The following is a 16,130-nucleotide window of genomic DNA, read 5'->3' as shown; positions in this document are numbered from 1 at the left end:
TTGTTGGCGCGTGCTTGGAGCTCCAAGAAGGATTCAAGTCTACCCATATGGTACAGGCTGATCTTCTGCGGAAGGGCCTGGATGGTACATTTTGTTGGGATACAAGAGAGTTGAAAGTTGACATAACTTGTACTTACTGATGGGCTGCAGAAGGGTATGTTGATGATGTATATATGGTTGCTGCATGTCGATCGGATGCAGAATGGCTGAAGGTTGATTTGGTTGGCACGCGTTGATGTTGTGTAGAACGTTGCAAAGTGGCCTTGTTGGTAGCGCCTTCCATACTGTTCCGAGATCACTTAATGACTGGCACAGACTCCATATTGCAGTCCACCGTTGCACCACCCTTGAAATCTCTAGATTCACCCCTAACTGCACTAGTTACCTAACAAAGCCTGGTCAACGAACGAAGTTCTTCGGATGATATGTTGTGAGACCCTTTAAGAAGGTCTCTGACTGGCACAGCCTGGACGAGCCGGAGACGACGCTGGAGCTGGTGCGCAAGGTTGCGGTGTCACATGCGACGCGCAGCCCGGACATGAAGACGCGATTCGAGCACCTGGGCTCCGCCGTGGTGGACACGCTGACCGAGAAACTGGGCTCCACCATGACGCCGACGGCGGTGACCGCCTGGAACGGGCTCTTCACCTTCATCGTGACCACCTGCGACAAGACATTTCAGGTACTACGAACATGGCAATGTGACCGGGCGGCGTCCCGCGGATTAAGAGGGACAGAGTTGGATATGAGCTGGCCCACTATGAACGACTTGCACCGGAAGCTGAGCAACGAATGCCTGGAACTTTAACGTCGAAACCAAGAAGAGAAAATAGCGGTTAGCGTGGGTTTCTGCCTATGGGGCAGAAACAGGGAGGCTAATGAAAAAGGTTAACTCAAATTGAGGACCACGCAGAGAGGTGTAGAAAGGAAAATGATAGGTGTAACATTAAGTGACAGGAAGGGGCACAGCGGGTCAGAGAACAAACGCGGGTTAATGACATCCCAGTCGAAATAAAGAGGAAGAAGTGGGTGTGGGCAGGGCATGTAATGCGAAGGCAAGAAACCGATGATCCTGAAGAGTAACGGAATTGATTCCAAAAGAAGGAAAGCGTAGCAGGAGGCGGCAGAAAGTTAAGAGGGTGGATGAGATTAGGAACTTTGTGGGGATAGGATGGCCGCAGTTGGCACAACACAGGGTTAATTGGAGAAATATGGGAGAGGCCTTTGGCCAGCAGTGGGCTAGTCAGGCTGATGATGATTTTCGTCACAGCGCAGTTCATTTGTCCACCTCGAGTTGAGACAGTTACCGCGTCTTGTCTTTGTGACCTCGCCTAATCTCTTGTAAGTTCACCCAACGACCTTTCTGGTGCGTCGGTTGTCTAGGACAAAACTAGGATAATAGGACGCAACTTAAGAAAACAGCACTTGGATGCCCCACTGAACCACGGTCCGTGGCTTACTGTATTACTCCGCTAGCCAAACAAAACAGTAAACAAAATGAGCTTTTTACCGTTCGACTTATTAAACAAGCCAGGCGTCCAAATTCTAGAGCTTGTAATTTTTTTCTTCTGATTGGCTTCTTGTTTAGTTAACAAGAAAAGTTCTAACAACGGATTAATTTTCTTCGTAAAAGAATTCTGTGCTGCTGCCCTGAATGTGGGCAAAGCGTCACTGCTTAAGTTGTATACCCGACTATAGCTATACGACGGGACACGGGTGTCGCTGCTGGCTCCCGCCCCAATGTCCCGCTCCACTAGAATGCGCATGTTACTGCAACATAATGGATGCCCCATAGATGGCGCTGTTTCCGATCCCAGGAGGTGCGAAAACGAGCGGAGCAGCCACAGCCGCCATCGTCGTCCGACGCCCCCAAGAGTGCCGGCAACTAGCCGACAGGACAGGCACGGTCCCGGGACAAACGGCGCGGCAAGGACTGTGTTCGCCAGTGGCAGCTTTGGCTAGAAGAGCACCGTGGCGATGGGGAGTGCGAAGCTGCTGCAAACGCCCCCATCGGCCGCGTCCAGAACTACAGGCGTTTACGGCGCTCAGCAGCTTGTGCAAAGTGAACCCGGGAGCGGCTAGACAATAAAAGCAACTCTTTTTTTTATATGCATAATCATCGCTCGCCAGACGGAAGCTGTGCTGTTATAGGCGGCTTCCACGTTACGTCACGGGTGCTATGATGACGGGCCGTAAATAGCTTCAAAGGAACACGTCGTAACAGGTGGAAGGCAGCGAATCAGTATATAGGCGCTCAGGCTTTCACTACGGTTTTGGTAGACTAACATGATGGCCCATATGACATCGGTACAAGCCATCTGTAGCGACTGGAAGAAGCTGCTAATGGTTGTTGATTTTGCTGGAAGTGACGTCACTTCCAACCAGCCAATGCGAATCCTCCCGTCTGGTGACGTCACTCCCCTCCACCGAGTGGAAATCCTCCGCTCTGGTGACGTCACGTCCTTCCAACCAATGGGCGAATTTTATGACCGATGGTGCATATCGGCCCCAGGGTGCATGGTTCAATGCCATTGCATTAACATAATTGACATTTCTTCGCCCTGCACGGGTGTCTTGTTCAAGATTGATCGAAATTTAAGGCTCACTGCTTTACACCGGGGCTAGTTGTTTCGTGAGGATCGCAAGTTATCTGACTACCTCTTGTCCAGTTTATCGTGTGTGGCGCAGTATAGGTTTTGCTTAGAACGCATGAGCATGCGCAAGGCCGGCATCAGGATATTCTCAGTGCAGTGGAACAAAGGGAAGGAGTGGGGCGGGGCATGATTTGGGTGGCATAAAGTTAAAATAAATAAAATGCTGCGACGAGAGTTCCACATACTGTGTTTACCAGCGAAAGCGCCTAATGCTGATTGGTTGGTTGGCCTCAAGTAGAATGGCACATACCCACTACGGGGGAGTGGCCAATACACAGGCGGTGAACTGCTGGAAAGAGGAGCGTTTATAGAGGAGGAAAAGGAGCCTATACTGTTTGCATTATCCCGGTCACAGCAGCGTGACAGTAAATGAGATCGCGGATAACCTCGCAAAGGCTTCCCTAGGCGGCCCCGTGTTGCCCATCATCCCGGCTACAGCGTATATCATAGCATCTAGGTTCCGGCGACGAGTGTTATTAAGCGCGCAAGACACAGCACTTTTAACATCGGCGGAGTATCAGCATCTGAAATATTCCTGGAGCAGGAAAATTTGTCAATCTCGGCAGCTAGAAGTATCTCTGACGAGGTTGCGCTGCTGTATCCCTCCTCTAAATTTCTATCTGCACAGGTCTGGTTTGGCGTTATCTCCCCTCTGTGCATTTTGCCGTGAGCCTGAATCTATCGATCATTTTTGGATCCATTGTCGTCATTTCACCTCTTTGAGAAGAAGACTGCTGGAGTTACCTTTACAGCATCTTGGCTTTCGTTGGAGTAGCCCACTCTTGCTATCATTTGGCACCACCACGCTTGGGTTCAGCCACAGGTCTGTTTGGGACGCTGTTCAAAATTTCTTGCTGGAATCTCATCGACTGCCTTGCTAAAGCTTACAGTATTTCTTTTTTATGTTTTATTATATTTCGAATTAATATCTTTTTTCTCTCTCTCTTTATCTCTCTCTCTCCAATCCAAACTCCTACTTTCTTTTTTTTTCACTCCCTGCCCTCCTTGTGGTAGACTCCCCCGGTGTTGCTCTCTCGTGTGCTTTTCTTTTGCCTTGGCTATGTACAGGTGAGTAGCAACCTTTACCTCCCGATTCTTGGCCGATCCCCCAGTGTGGGTATGTGCCATTCTTTCAAAGGCTACAACAGCAACAACAACAACAACAACTTCCTCTTCGTCAGGGTCTGAATTGAAAGCGATTCGCAAATTATTGGCGTATTTAGGCATATGTTCAGTGGCGGCCGCTACCCGTGTCTCCCCTTAGCGCCGTCAGTGAGTCCAACGCATTGATAATTGTGTTTTCTTGGTAGTCACACAATCGGCGTCCCAGTCAACGGCATGTCTAACGCTTTGATAATACTTATTCTAAGCGAAAAGTTGGCTAGGCCGAAGGACAACTAGCTGAACACGTAACCCGCGTTGTCGATAGCGGGGAACGCTAGGAAAGCATTTGATTTGTGTAAGTCGTTCACTGCGACTTTCTTGTGCTCAGTGTGAGCAATGTAGTACCAACCCAAAACCTGAAAGTTTCTTCGATTCTCCGAGGTGTAATTTCGGTCAAAATTTTGGCTTTCTGTGCTGTGTGGGGGAGACGAAACGGCCCGCTATTCAAAAGCGCGTTCATAACACTGCAGTTCGCACGCGTCTTTTGAAGGGCAGGGGAATTAGCCCTAGTATAGGAAGGAATCTCAGCGCTTAGCTAGAAAGATGCGGTGTTGAAAGGCTTAGTTGGTATACGCTTTCGGACAAAAAACTGAGCCGAGCTCAACATATACGGAGTACGGCCCTTACACATGTAACCTTTATATGAAACGTCAATTTAATTTTTCCGCTACCTTCATCTAAGTTTTGAAAATTGGGCCACTGCAGAGCAACCGAGCATGCAGGAAAGCCCCACCCACGCTAAAAAGGCAAAGATTACAGAATCGGGTGGCGATGTGAGGACACAGAACTCGAGTTGACGGCACACTTTTATCTACATGGCTATATACACGATCGCCGCACCATTAACTTATGTAAGTCGGTCAGAAAAAAAAAAATCAGGGGCGGCTACAGTAGCGAAACAAAACGAAGCAACGACACCTCGCTCATTGCAGGGACCGAAAACTATGAAACAAAAAAAAAATGAAATTGGGTACCTCCCAAGCGAACTGCCGGGAGGGGGTGTGTCCCACAAGGAAGTCGTCGTCGGCGCGTTTAGCCTCGAGCTGCTCGAGCTGGCGCTGAACACTCAATTCGCGCACGTCTTTACCTACGGCACGATTCTTTTCCCCCTCGTTCTCCTCCGCGTTCTTCGCTGTCTCCAGAGGCGCCCAACGTCGTCGGCTTAGCCTAATTTCGTTTCGCTTTCGTTGCATCCATCACCTATTTATGGTTTGTATTTTTCTATAGGATGCAGTCAACGCGCCTCTTCTCTCTCGCAACCGCACATCTAAACGGCCTCTCGCGAGGCCGTTCTCTGCCGATAAGGTGGGACTCCCAAATGGATGGCTCGCGTTCCCGGGACAGAGGCGCGACTCTGGGCGCCGTGTACGCTTTCCAATCAGGCTCGCACATTCGCCGTGTGTGTGTGTACGCGTTGCAATCAGGGCGGCCACCGAACTCGCGGCGATGCTTCCGGTGTTCGTTTTCAGGCGGCCGTAATTCTTCGCCTCCCTCGCGGCTCCTCGGGCGAACGTTGGTGTGTAGTGAGGTGTGGTGTGCGTACGTGCTTTTCTGCGAGGTACATACGTTTCGAAGCGGAAACGAATTAGCTGCGACACCGTATTGGTGCCGCTGCTGGGTGGGCACACAGCCTCTGTGTGGGCCAGCCTCATGCTCACGCATACGCATCTGCTGCGTAGATACTAGCCAAGTATTGAACAAAGCTTATTACTGCTACTACGTGTGTATTCGTGTCGCTTAATCATTTTACGGTCGAGCTCTGGTAATTGGAATTTGAAAGCGATCGAAGATTTCATCGAGCTATCCGCGCAATATATGAGGCAAGTCCGATCGGGCACCCCTTAATATGCGCGGTGATAGATGAATCAGTTAGAATTGAGTGAGATTTCACTATGACCAGTTTATAAATGGCCTCTCCCTCCTCTTTTCCTTCTCTTTATCCTCCCTCACTCTCTTGCACGGTCGGCCCCCTCTTCTAGCGCAGCAGTAACGAATTCTACCGGTAGACGTTAAGCACGGTGGACTGTTCTTGTCGCGCCCGTTATGTCATGAATAGCAATAAAACTTTACGGTCGCTTTCATGGTACTTTAGTCTTTCTGCCGATAGTGTATACTGGCATGGAAACGTGCATATGTTCAAAACGCGTCGTTGATTCCCTCTCAAGAGGAGACAGTTGAACGCGCCGTGTTCCTCTTTTCAACTCATCATCACCAACAACCTCTCTCTCTCTCTCTCTCTCTCGAAACGCGTCGGCTTACGAATCATCGTTTAGCGCCGTCTGTGAGGCTTATTGACATTTAAACTGGAAGTGACATAATTTACAAAAAAATAATGGGTGGTTAATGCGATTTGCGCGGAGGGAAATGCGTTCGCAAGTGGGCTCCGATTTAGTCAGTGCACTGACACGTGGCGCCATCTTTGCGCAGTAACGCAAACTAGCGCGTGCGCCAGGGATTCGTGGCGCCCTCTGACAGCAGCTGCGCCAACTAGTGGCACACGGAGAGGAAGGAAAGCTGCTTGTCATGTTTTCCAGTTCTTTGAAATCATTTGCGATATTGTCCAGCTTGGTGAAATCAGATGTCAAGCTGGATCAAGCTTTTGATTAAGTGCCATCAAGCGCAGGCTTCAAGCTGGTCACACATTCAAACTTGGGTTGCGTGCGGACTCATATCGCAAGGTTGGAAGGTTGATGCAGACGACGATTTTCGAAGCAAAGCGCGGGATGCTGACAATTCGGATGATTAAAAAATACGTGACGTCGTAAAGTGCACGTCCTTTCTTCCGGAAATGTTCGAACGCTTTTGCGTTCAGCGCGATGCACGAAATAAGTACAAGGGAAGAGGACACGCCGAGTGCTATCAACACTGCTTTATAGTCGGGGTGGTTGTGTATTCTGCAGACGTCTATCTCGTGTGTCGCGCTAATTTCAATGTGTAACCCTTACAAAAATGGTCATTAGACTATCTATAGACCGCTTATAGACTTTATTACTTTCCTATAGGTATTTCGTTTTTTGATTCATAGTCTACAGACAAGTGCAATAAAAGTTCATGTCCATAAATCTATAGATTGTCCATAGACTGTCTATAAAAATCTCTATTGCCCCTGGAGTAGCATGCTAGGCTCATAACCAGGCAGACCTCTCCTTTATTCATTAAAGTCTCTCTCTCTCTGTATTGGCCATAGACTAGTCTATATGAGTTGTTCATAGGAAGTATATAGACTTTATAGACAAAGCCTATGAACAGTCTGTCTAAATAAACTTTTGTAAGGCAACCGCATCGTCACGCCCTACTATTTGTCGAGTGGTGCAGTTTCAGAAGACCCCTGCAGCTGAGAGCTGTTCTCGAGCACCCAAGTTTGCGATCTAGGTGCTGTGACGTAACTGTGTTAATCGAGTTCTTCCTCATATAAAAAGAAGCAATAATGCGAAATTTCATCCAGAATCATACTTGGTTATTTGATGCACACATAACGCAACTTATTTCCATAATAGTGGTTCATATAGGAATGCTCTGCCCAATACAAATTCGAGGAGGAGACCTCGCTGGTTTCCTCACCCGTCAACTTCTCCTGCAACACTGCAGTCATACGCCCAAGTGTGAGCTGCTAAGTAAGTGCTTTCGCGGCGACGGATTTTCGTCGCTCTTGGCAGCCGCACTCCCTAGTGTGAACGTACCATCACATTAACGTTCATGCGTATCGAATGGTTCGAATATTTGCGTGCATTGCTTGAATGCATCGTGCGCTGTTCAAACAAGCAGCGCTGTAATGCTAAGCATTGGAAACCTCATCAGAAAAAAAAAATGGCGTCCCTCATAAATTTCGCTGATTGGTCCAAGTTAAGTGACATCGCAAACGACGTCATCGTCTGAAAAAAATGGCCGGAAAAATGGCGGAAAAACTGAAAGGGCGGGATAAACGGCGGGCAAATCCGGCTAGAACTGGAACGGGCAGGAAAACGTGGCGGGAGAATAGAAATGGCGGGAAAATCACGGTTAGAACCACATGGTATGATGCATAAAAGGCTTCTAATGCTATTGAATTCTCAATGCGTAATAAACTGTCCCCCAAGTTTTCATTGTTGTTCTCAGCAAATGAGTTCGCACGTTGCTGTATGTGATTCACGGTCTCACAAAACTTCACTGAAAGGTACTGAGCTTCACTAGAAATTTGAGGTATCGCGTCTGAAATCTGCTTGTGCGACAGTTGTGGCAGTCACTTCGATATATTCTCGAGCTTATGGAACCAGCGGCACAAAGCACTCCGAAACTGCGCAGAAAGAAGCTGTCAGCTCTTCGGCGTCAGTCATTAATTCCAAAAGAAAAGGCTGCTCTCCAGTCTGCCACGAGCAGATTTGAGACCCCTTTGCGCATCGTACGTAACGTCAAAGAGAACACAATGCGAGAGCCCTGCCTCGGCCCTGCGTTGAGGTCAGTCGGGCTCTTGCATTTCCCAAAGAAGAGACGCTAAAGCTTTCGAGTTCACAGGTACGTATCGTTGTGCCGCAGTAACACTTTCCGTGCAACGGCCATGCCACGCAAGCACTCTAAGTCACCTAAGCACCGAGGGATGAAGAAGCAAGTCAGGAGTAAGACGGGCAGCGTCGTCGGGCCCGAGAAAAGCTCTCAGAAGCCAACAGCCCAAGTGAAGCCATGCGTCACATCCGATCTCCAGTTGGCTTCGCTCGCAGAAGCGCGAAGTCCTGCTAACGCAGCGCCATTCGTCGGTGACGTCATTGTTAACACGGGTACAGACTCGGGAACAACCGCGATTCGTAACGACAGTTATCAGCGTAACGGCACAGAGGTGGGCGAAGGTTTCCGCTGGTCCCAGCAAGGGAACAGCATCAACCCGGTGCAAATCTCAGACGAGTCGCTCGCCGATAGAATGCAACGCCTTGTGAACCAAGACGCCCACGACAGCTACTTGGGACCCAGCTACCACATGGACTTACCGTCCGAGTGGAACCGACGCTTTCCGACGTATTACCGCGGGCCCCAGTGGCCCAGTCCACAAGACGACGTGTTCCCCTCGCTCCGGTGTGAGCCATACACCACGGGCAAGTCCCGCACCGCCGTGGGCAACGTCGCCCTCATCATGCCCATCGACAGAGTTACTCAGGTGAGGAACCTCAACGCCATTCAAGTCTCGAAGGAGCTGGACTCGATCGTACCCGATGGAATCCGCAGTGTCCGCCTCAACTGGAAGCTCAACCTGTTCGCCGTGGACACGCTCAAGCCCGAAGTCACGGCCACGCTGATGGGCCTCCGGCGGCTGTGCGGTGTGTCCGTCGAGGTTCAGGAGCCTCGGAGCTCTTTCAAGGCCGTCGGCGTCGTGTACGGCATCCAACCGGGTATGACGGCCACGGACATCGAGGCCTGCGTGCGCTCTAACGTGCCCGTCCTTAGTGTCCGCATCCCGAGCCCTCCGAGTCCGGCCATCATGATCTTCGCCTCGTGCAGGATTCCGGACCGCGTGACCATAGGGTTTGTGCAGTACCGGGTGAAGCTTTACGTCGACCGGCCGCCCCGCTGCAGGCTGTGCGGTGGCATTGGACATGTGGCCGTCGTATGTCGAAAGCCGCACGCGTGTAAACGATGTGGAGCGGCTCACGACACGTCACTGTGCCCAGCGCCCCGGCTGCGTTGCCTCAACTGCGGCCGGGATCACGACTCCCGATCCAGGACGTGTCCGCGCTGGCTGCAGATGCTCGAGGTGTCTCGCTACAAGCGCCTCAACAACGTCGACTTGCATACAGCCAAGGCAGCGGTGGTGGCCACCTCGAAGGCGCTCGAAGGTAGCGACATCAGCTCCAGCAACAAGGAAGCCATCAGGTGCCTCAACTCAGCGCTGGCCGACGCGACCGACTCCACGGATGGTCGAACGCGCATCGAAGTTTTGGCGGACGAAGTGAAAGATGCATCGCGAAATTCAGGAAGAGCGGCAGATCGGAAAGTCTACACTGTAGAAGAACTCCTGAAGATCGGGAGTAAGGTTAAAGAAGCCGCGAAGAGTACACAGAGTGGCACGTGCCAACGACCATCTACACTTGGTGTAGTGGGTCGCATCGCCGGTCCATTCTTGAAGGCAGTCATTACGGTGGTGGGCATTCTGGGCAGGCTCTTCGACGACATCGAGAGGGCTTGTTACAGATGCCTGAACAAATTTCAAGCCAACGACAATTTGTTGAAGTAGGCGGAAAGCAGAGACATTCGGTTAAAAAAGAAACAGCTGGTTTAACGGTTGATCGGGGGGAATTTAGTTTGCACAGCACGGTGGCTTCTCATTCTCTTACACTCAATACAGTGGGTTATAATAAAGGATAGTAAAGGTCTAAAGGAGGGTTCTCTCCCAATGAAATTAAACCTTCGATAGACGTCCTGCGGACATCCTGATCGTCTGTAGGATGTCCAAGGGAGCTCTAGTGCTCATTGAGCTGTCTGTGCATTTCTGTAATGTGGTGGCGCTAGAGTAATTGCAAGGCCTGCCGGGGTATCGGACGTGAGCACATGGTATCGCCTCCTTACGTGCAACCCTGGTGAGCAAATAGCGCGATTCATATATTTCACTTACCAAATCCCGTTGCGGTGGCTCAGTGGCTTTGGCTTTCGGCTTCTGATCTGAAGGTCGCAGGATCGAATCCCGGTTAATGAAGACGAAATGTGCTGTGTACCCATCTGCTGTGGGATCACCACCACACCAGCACACGTTAAAAGAACATTGAGGACAAATAGAATTTTGTCTGTATATACAGAGTATACAGCGGTCTAATCACAAAGAGACACTCGACCGAAACAACTTTTATAAGCTATAGAAGACCAATTTAAATATACATAGAGCAGGGTTCCGGGCTAGTTGGTAATGCATTTAAAGGACGAAACAGCGTTAAGAAACACGGACGCACGAATAAACGACACACACATGAGCGCATGGAAGTTCACACCCTCTTCTGAACTTCATCTCTTGTTCCAGCGCTCGTGTGGGTGTCGTTTCTTCGCGCCGTTTCTTACTTTTAAATGAAATATACACGTCGCGCCACCACCGGTCGATCTGGCTAGTGAAATGCGTGCGTCTACACTGATTTCTCCTCGCGGAATCCAGATGCTGCACTACAATGGCACTCACTTCAAAATGGCGGCAACCCGTACCCCTTTGGCATGGACGTCACGAGTTTGACTCGACTGACGGGACAGGGTTTAAATCCAATTGTCTTGGCGATAAATGCGTCTTGTACTAGTGAACAAACGTCAGCATACTCAGAAAGAGCAAATTTTTGCTGAATAAAATAATTGCATGGCGTTGTCCTCAGTGTTCTACAACTGCACCAATTGCGAAGGAATGGAATTAGAGTAGAATTGAAACACAACTGAAACAGAATTGAAATCGAATTGGGATGGAATTGGGCTAGAGTTACAACAGCAATAGAATAAAATTGGAATAGAATTGCAATGATTTCGCGTTATGTCGCCTGCCAGCGGTGGCAGGTGGCGTATGAAGAGCTGCGCTCAAATGTCGCATTACCGACTGTCGTACTCGTCTGTCATTTTAGAGCGAAAGCTCTACTCCTCCCCTACAAAGTTGAAGGTCATGTGGCTATGAAATTTGACCTTCAAACTGGGCGTAGCGGAGGCTTGACTCGCCATGCCACGTGAATTGCCACGTCTCGCCACAGCTGCGCGTGTTGAGCCATGGATGAAAAAAAACTAAGGAGGGAGCGTGACGTCACGCGGCCAGCATCCGCAAGCCGAGTATTTATGAAGCCGTTTTCTCCCTCAGTTTTTCGCTCTCCCAGTCAGTCCTTTATGTTTTGATTCTGGTATGTGTTAGTGCATGCGTATGCGCGGCTTGTGGCGCGGAGCGCCTACAGCAACGAGGTTGATCTACAGTCCGTCTGGTGCTGATCCGCGCATGCGCGCGCGCAGCGGGGCTAGATTTTACCGCACGCTATCACGTGGCGTGATCACGGGGGACAAACTTTCTTTTTATTTTACTATATCTTTACTTGTTAAGACTAGGCTTCAAGGCTGTCGCCGAACGCTCCTTCCTCAGTTTTTTTTCCTCCATGAGTTGAGTCGACGGCGCTCGCTCGCCTCGAAACTATCGAATCACGTGACTCGCTGCGCCTCGTCACAGCTGCGTATGCGTGCTTACCTTCGCATTATGCCGTAGACGAGCAACGTGCCAGAACTAGTGCTTCGACGATGTATCGTCGCCGTCTCTGATCTGAGCGAAATCTGATTATCTTTACGATATGAAAAGGCGTCAGATTGGATAACCATGCTTAACAATGCTTTCGCTAGTCTTACTAGGTTCATCGGGGTTGAACCACAGCTAATTTTTTTAGTCAGAACTTTTGTTACGCAGCCTAAAACTCTCTCATATTTACTCTTAGATTGGTTTTCTATTAAACTAATGGCGTGTAATTTTCGGCAAGAAAATGGGCTATCACAATTATTTCCTGCCATTTTTTTCAGTATTCGCCACGGCAGACTGCTGACGTCAAGATGTACCTGTAGGAGGTCGCGCATGCCGAAGACCATTCGCGTCGGAATCGCGATAATCTTGCTTTCCTCTTTCCTGTAGACACTTCCTTTCACTCGACCACCGAATCAATGAAAATTTATCAGTCCGTTTGGATGGTAATCTTGCTTTATGTCTTGGTGCCGGATAATCCGTTACCACCATACACCGTCAAACTCAAACAGGCGGAGGGCATGCGTACGCGCGCGCAGTAGTGCGCGCCGCCGCCGTGTACATTTCGAGTCACAAAGCTTAGTAGCAAAAGTGCACGAGAGATGGCGCCACGAGTGCTGTCGCTTAGAAACAGAGCGCGAAAATTTTGATTCCCGAAACGCATTTACTGTTACAAATGTGTCGCTTGACCTGGTCGCCAGAAAGCAGTGCAACGCTAGCAACGCTGTAAGCCTTAACTTGTGCTTAATGTGACAAAAAGCATATAAACAGTTAGAATATGAAGTTGGCTGCATTGCCACAATGCAACAAGTTCCCGGAATGTGCGCTGGACAGCGCTAGGACGTCCGCTCAGGTTTTCATTGAAAAAGTGTGTGTTGCCACCATATAACCAAAGCGAGATGTGTCGTTTGTGACAGGAAACAAATGCTGGAGAGATACAAAGCAAAGGAAATCACAACAAGGGCAAGGCGTGTCGAACATCCTTTGCTTGAATCCTAGGCAACAGCATCGTAAAATTCACAGCTGAAATGACGCTAGTGTTGTCCCGCACTTCCGCGAGCACGTTATTAGCGCTGGTGTACAGCATTGCACACCCATGTGTTCGACCATCTTTGTTCTACCACGCATGAGTATGCGATTAATCTATAGCATCAGCTGCCCCACTTGTCGGCATATTACAGCATTATTATCTTTTTTTTACTGCGAAAAAAGAAAGCAGCACAATGTTGGGAGCTTATATTGTGAGCTTCATTTTGCTGCTGAAAATAATGATGAAAAAGAAAGCATGGCCATCAGCACAATGTTGGGAGCTTATATCGGGAGCTTCGTTTTGCTGCTGAAAATATTGATGAAAAAACAAAGCATGGCCATCAGCACAATGTTGGGAGCTTATATCGGGAGCTTCGTTTTGCTGCTGAAAATAATGATGAAAAAACAAAGCATGGCCATCAGCACAATGTTGGGAGCTTATATCGGGAGCTTCGTTTTGCTGCTGAAAATAATGATGAAAAAACAAAGCATGGCCATCAGCACAATGTTGGGAGCTTATATCGGGAGCTTCGTTTTGCTGCTGAAAATAATGATGAAAAAACAAAGCATGGCCATCAGCACAATGTTGGGAGCTTATATCGGGAGCTTCGTTTTGCTGCTGAAAATAATGATGAAAAAACAAAGCATGGCCATCAGCACAATGTTGGGAGCTTATATCGGGAGCTTCGTTTTGCTGCTGAAAATAATGATGAAAAAACAAAGCATGGCCATCAGCACAATGTTGGGAGCTTATATCGGGAGCTTCGTTTCGCTGCTGAAAATAATGATGAAAAAACAAAGCATGGCCATCAGCACAATGTTGGGAGCTTATATCGGGAACTTCGTTTTGCTGCTGAAAATAATGATGAAAAGACAAAGCATGGCCATCAGCACAATGTTGGGAGCTTATATCGGGAGCTTCGTTTCGCTGCTGAAAATAATGATGAAAAAATAAAGCATGGCCATCAGCACAATGTTGGGAGCTTATATCGGGAGCTTCGTTTTGCTGCTGAAAATAATGATGAAAAAACAAAGCATGGCCATCAGCACAATGTTGGGAGCTTATATCGGGAGCTTCGTTTTGCTGCTGAAAATAATGATGAAAAAACAAAGCATGGCCATCAGCACAATGTTGGGAGCTTATATCGGAAGCTTCGTTTTGCTGCTGAAAATAATGATGAAAAAACAAAGCATGGCCATCAGCAGTCCCAACCTAGAAATTATGATGCATTGTTATGCAGCCTCCTGCAAATTCGTTTTTATCACAGCCACAGCTTCAAGCAAGCATATTGTGTGTGGTAACCTATATCGGCGGTGCATCATAAGTCAATTGCAGAATGTGCCTCTACAGAACAAAGAATCGGCTCCATTCGCCCCTATCCGTATCGGGCAATTCAAGGCCTCGCCGCACACTGCAAAAGACTTTACCTGGAGTGAAAACATGAATGCGTTGCCAATTGGCGAGGCATCCATGGACCAGCAGCGCCAGTGTATAGTAAAATGCAGTAAGGCACAGTTTGGAAAGGAAATGTTGAAAACGGACAGGAATATCCCTAAACAGCAATCCGTGGATTCTGCTAGAGTCTCCGAGGATAACTCAGGTGATGACAAACAATCACACGGTACTAGCGGTCGACACGATGTCGCACAAGATTACAACTGGCAAAAATTTCCTCAAGACGAAGACTCCGAACAAGACACAACTGTGAGAAATGATGAAGTGTTTGGCGACGACGGCGGTGTGTACACAGAAGAGCCCGAGTGTGATTTTTTGGCCAGTGATGAGGACGAGATGGAAAGCTTTGTGACTGCCTTGAATGTGCCAGAATTTGGGACAACTGTTGCAAAAGAATTCTGCAGACCGCACAGTTCCAACAAAAACCTCGACAAGATAACTGCAGGTGAGGAAGACTCCATGTATCCGGGCTCTTCAAGCATATGTCTGCAAAACAGCACTGGTCAAGCACAAGAAATCGTTGGTTCTGGCTGCGTCGAAGAGTCAGGCAATTCCCGAGAGCCTTCTTCTGGTGACAGCTACAGTGAGCTTGATGGGGTCTCGCCAGTCAGAAGCCCCCCTCAGTATCAAGGAAACGACAAGCCACCGTATTCAATGAAAAGAGTCCAGGACAGATCCTCCTGCCCTGGAAGTGACCCATGGTTACAAAACGAGACCTATGACGGCAAACGGAATATAGAAGATTTGTCCTTTGAGAGACAAAGCCATGGGCGGCTCCATGTCGGCGAAGGTGAGTGTTTAAGTGGTCTCTGCATAAATTGCGAACAGCCCCACGACCCGTGTTCGAGTCTCTGTCCTCCCTGGCTGGAAGCCCTCGAGAAGGCCAGACATCGTCGCCTCAATGGGCTCGATCAAGAAAAGGAGTACTCCTGTGGGATGTCACCAGATAATTTTGAAAACTTTGAATGGCCAACTTTCACTGAGGTTGGATTTCCAACAAAAACGCGCTGGTCGACGTTCACACATGGTATTGGCAAGCATAGTGGCAACGTTGCTTCTGCAGCACGAAGGTTTATAAACTTTCTCTGGAGCAGCATGAAGGTATTGTCACACTCTCAGCGAATGAAAGAGGACACGATGGCCATAAATCCGCACAAGACGACACCTAATATGCTGCAAGAAGGCGCCGCACATTCTTGGGTTTGGTCCAGTACTAACAGTGTCATCAGTGCAGCAAGTATTTTCTTTGGCTGTGTCGTAACATTAATTATATACATCTGCTATGCACTTGGATGCAACATGGGATGGTTTACAGAGAAGCAAGCACAAAAATAGTGCTGTGCCATTTTATGTTAGCTTGCTCTCTCTCCAAAAAGCAGAGCTCGATGTGACACCAAGAAACGTTACTTGTTAAGCAATTCTAGAATTCAGTTGTGGCCAGACAAAAAAAAAAAGAAATAAACAAGTCATACACCAGGTTAATAAATATGCAAAAACCTTTATTTTGTCCTCGAACCATGTCTTTTTTTATTTAGTTTCAGTGCCTACCAAAAGTCGTTGTACAGTACGGTCCACTGTTAAAGGGAACATGCGATCGCGTGGCCTCCGCGCTTCGCGGCGCGCTGCCGCC

General features: G+C 48.7%; 2 protein-coding genes across 3 annotated transcripts in view; both read left to right on the top strand.

Moving 5' to 3' along the window:
- The window catches only part of LOC149365805 (globin-like), a 177,393-nt gene extending 175,309 nt beyond the window's left edge, over positions 1-2,084 (top strand). Inside the window, exons 2-3 of one of the 2 annotated variants that reach the window (XM_089546328.1) lie at positions 466-682; positions 1,818-2,084. In XM_089546328.1, coding sequence (XP_089402454.1) covers positions 466-682; positions 1,818-1,889 — 289 coding nt within the window. In that variant the 3' untranslated portion in view covers positions 1,890-2,084. The remainder of the gene's footprint in view (positions 1-465; positions 683-1,817) is intronic. The other variant, XR_016283215.1, reaches the window with a different exon arrangement.
- A 6,268-nt stretch (positions 2,085-8,352) lies between these two features.
- LOC149365804 (uncharacterized) lies at positions 8,353-10,017 on the top strand. The gene has a single exon (XM_089546327.1). The coding sequence runs from the start codon at positions 8,353-8,355 to the stop codon at positions 10,015-10,017; it is 1,665 nt and encodes a 554-aa protein (XP_089402453.1).
- Positions 10,018-16,130: the final 6,113 nt, after the last annotated feature.

The sequence above is a fragment of the Amblyomma mixtum genome, chromosome 1 (genome assembly GCF_055824585.1).
Source record: "Amblyomma mixtum isolate Tamu chromosome 1, ASM5582458v1, whole genome shotgun sequence".
Taxonomy (NCBI): Eukaryota; Metazoa; Arthropoda; class Arachnida; order Ixodida; family Ixodidae; genus Amblyomma; species Amblyomma mixtum.
This window is presented reverse-complemented; position numbering and strand designations above follow the sequence as displayed.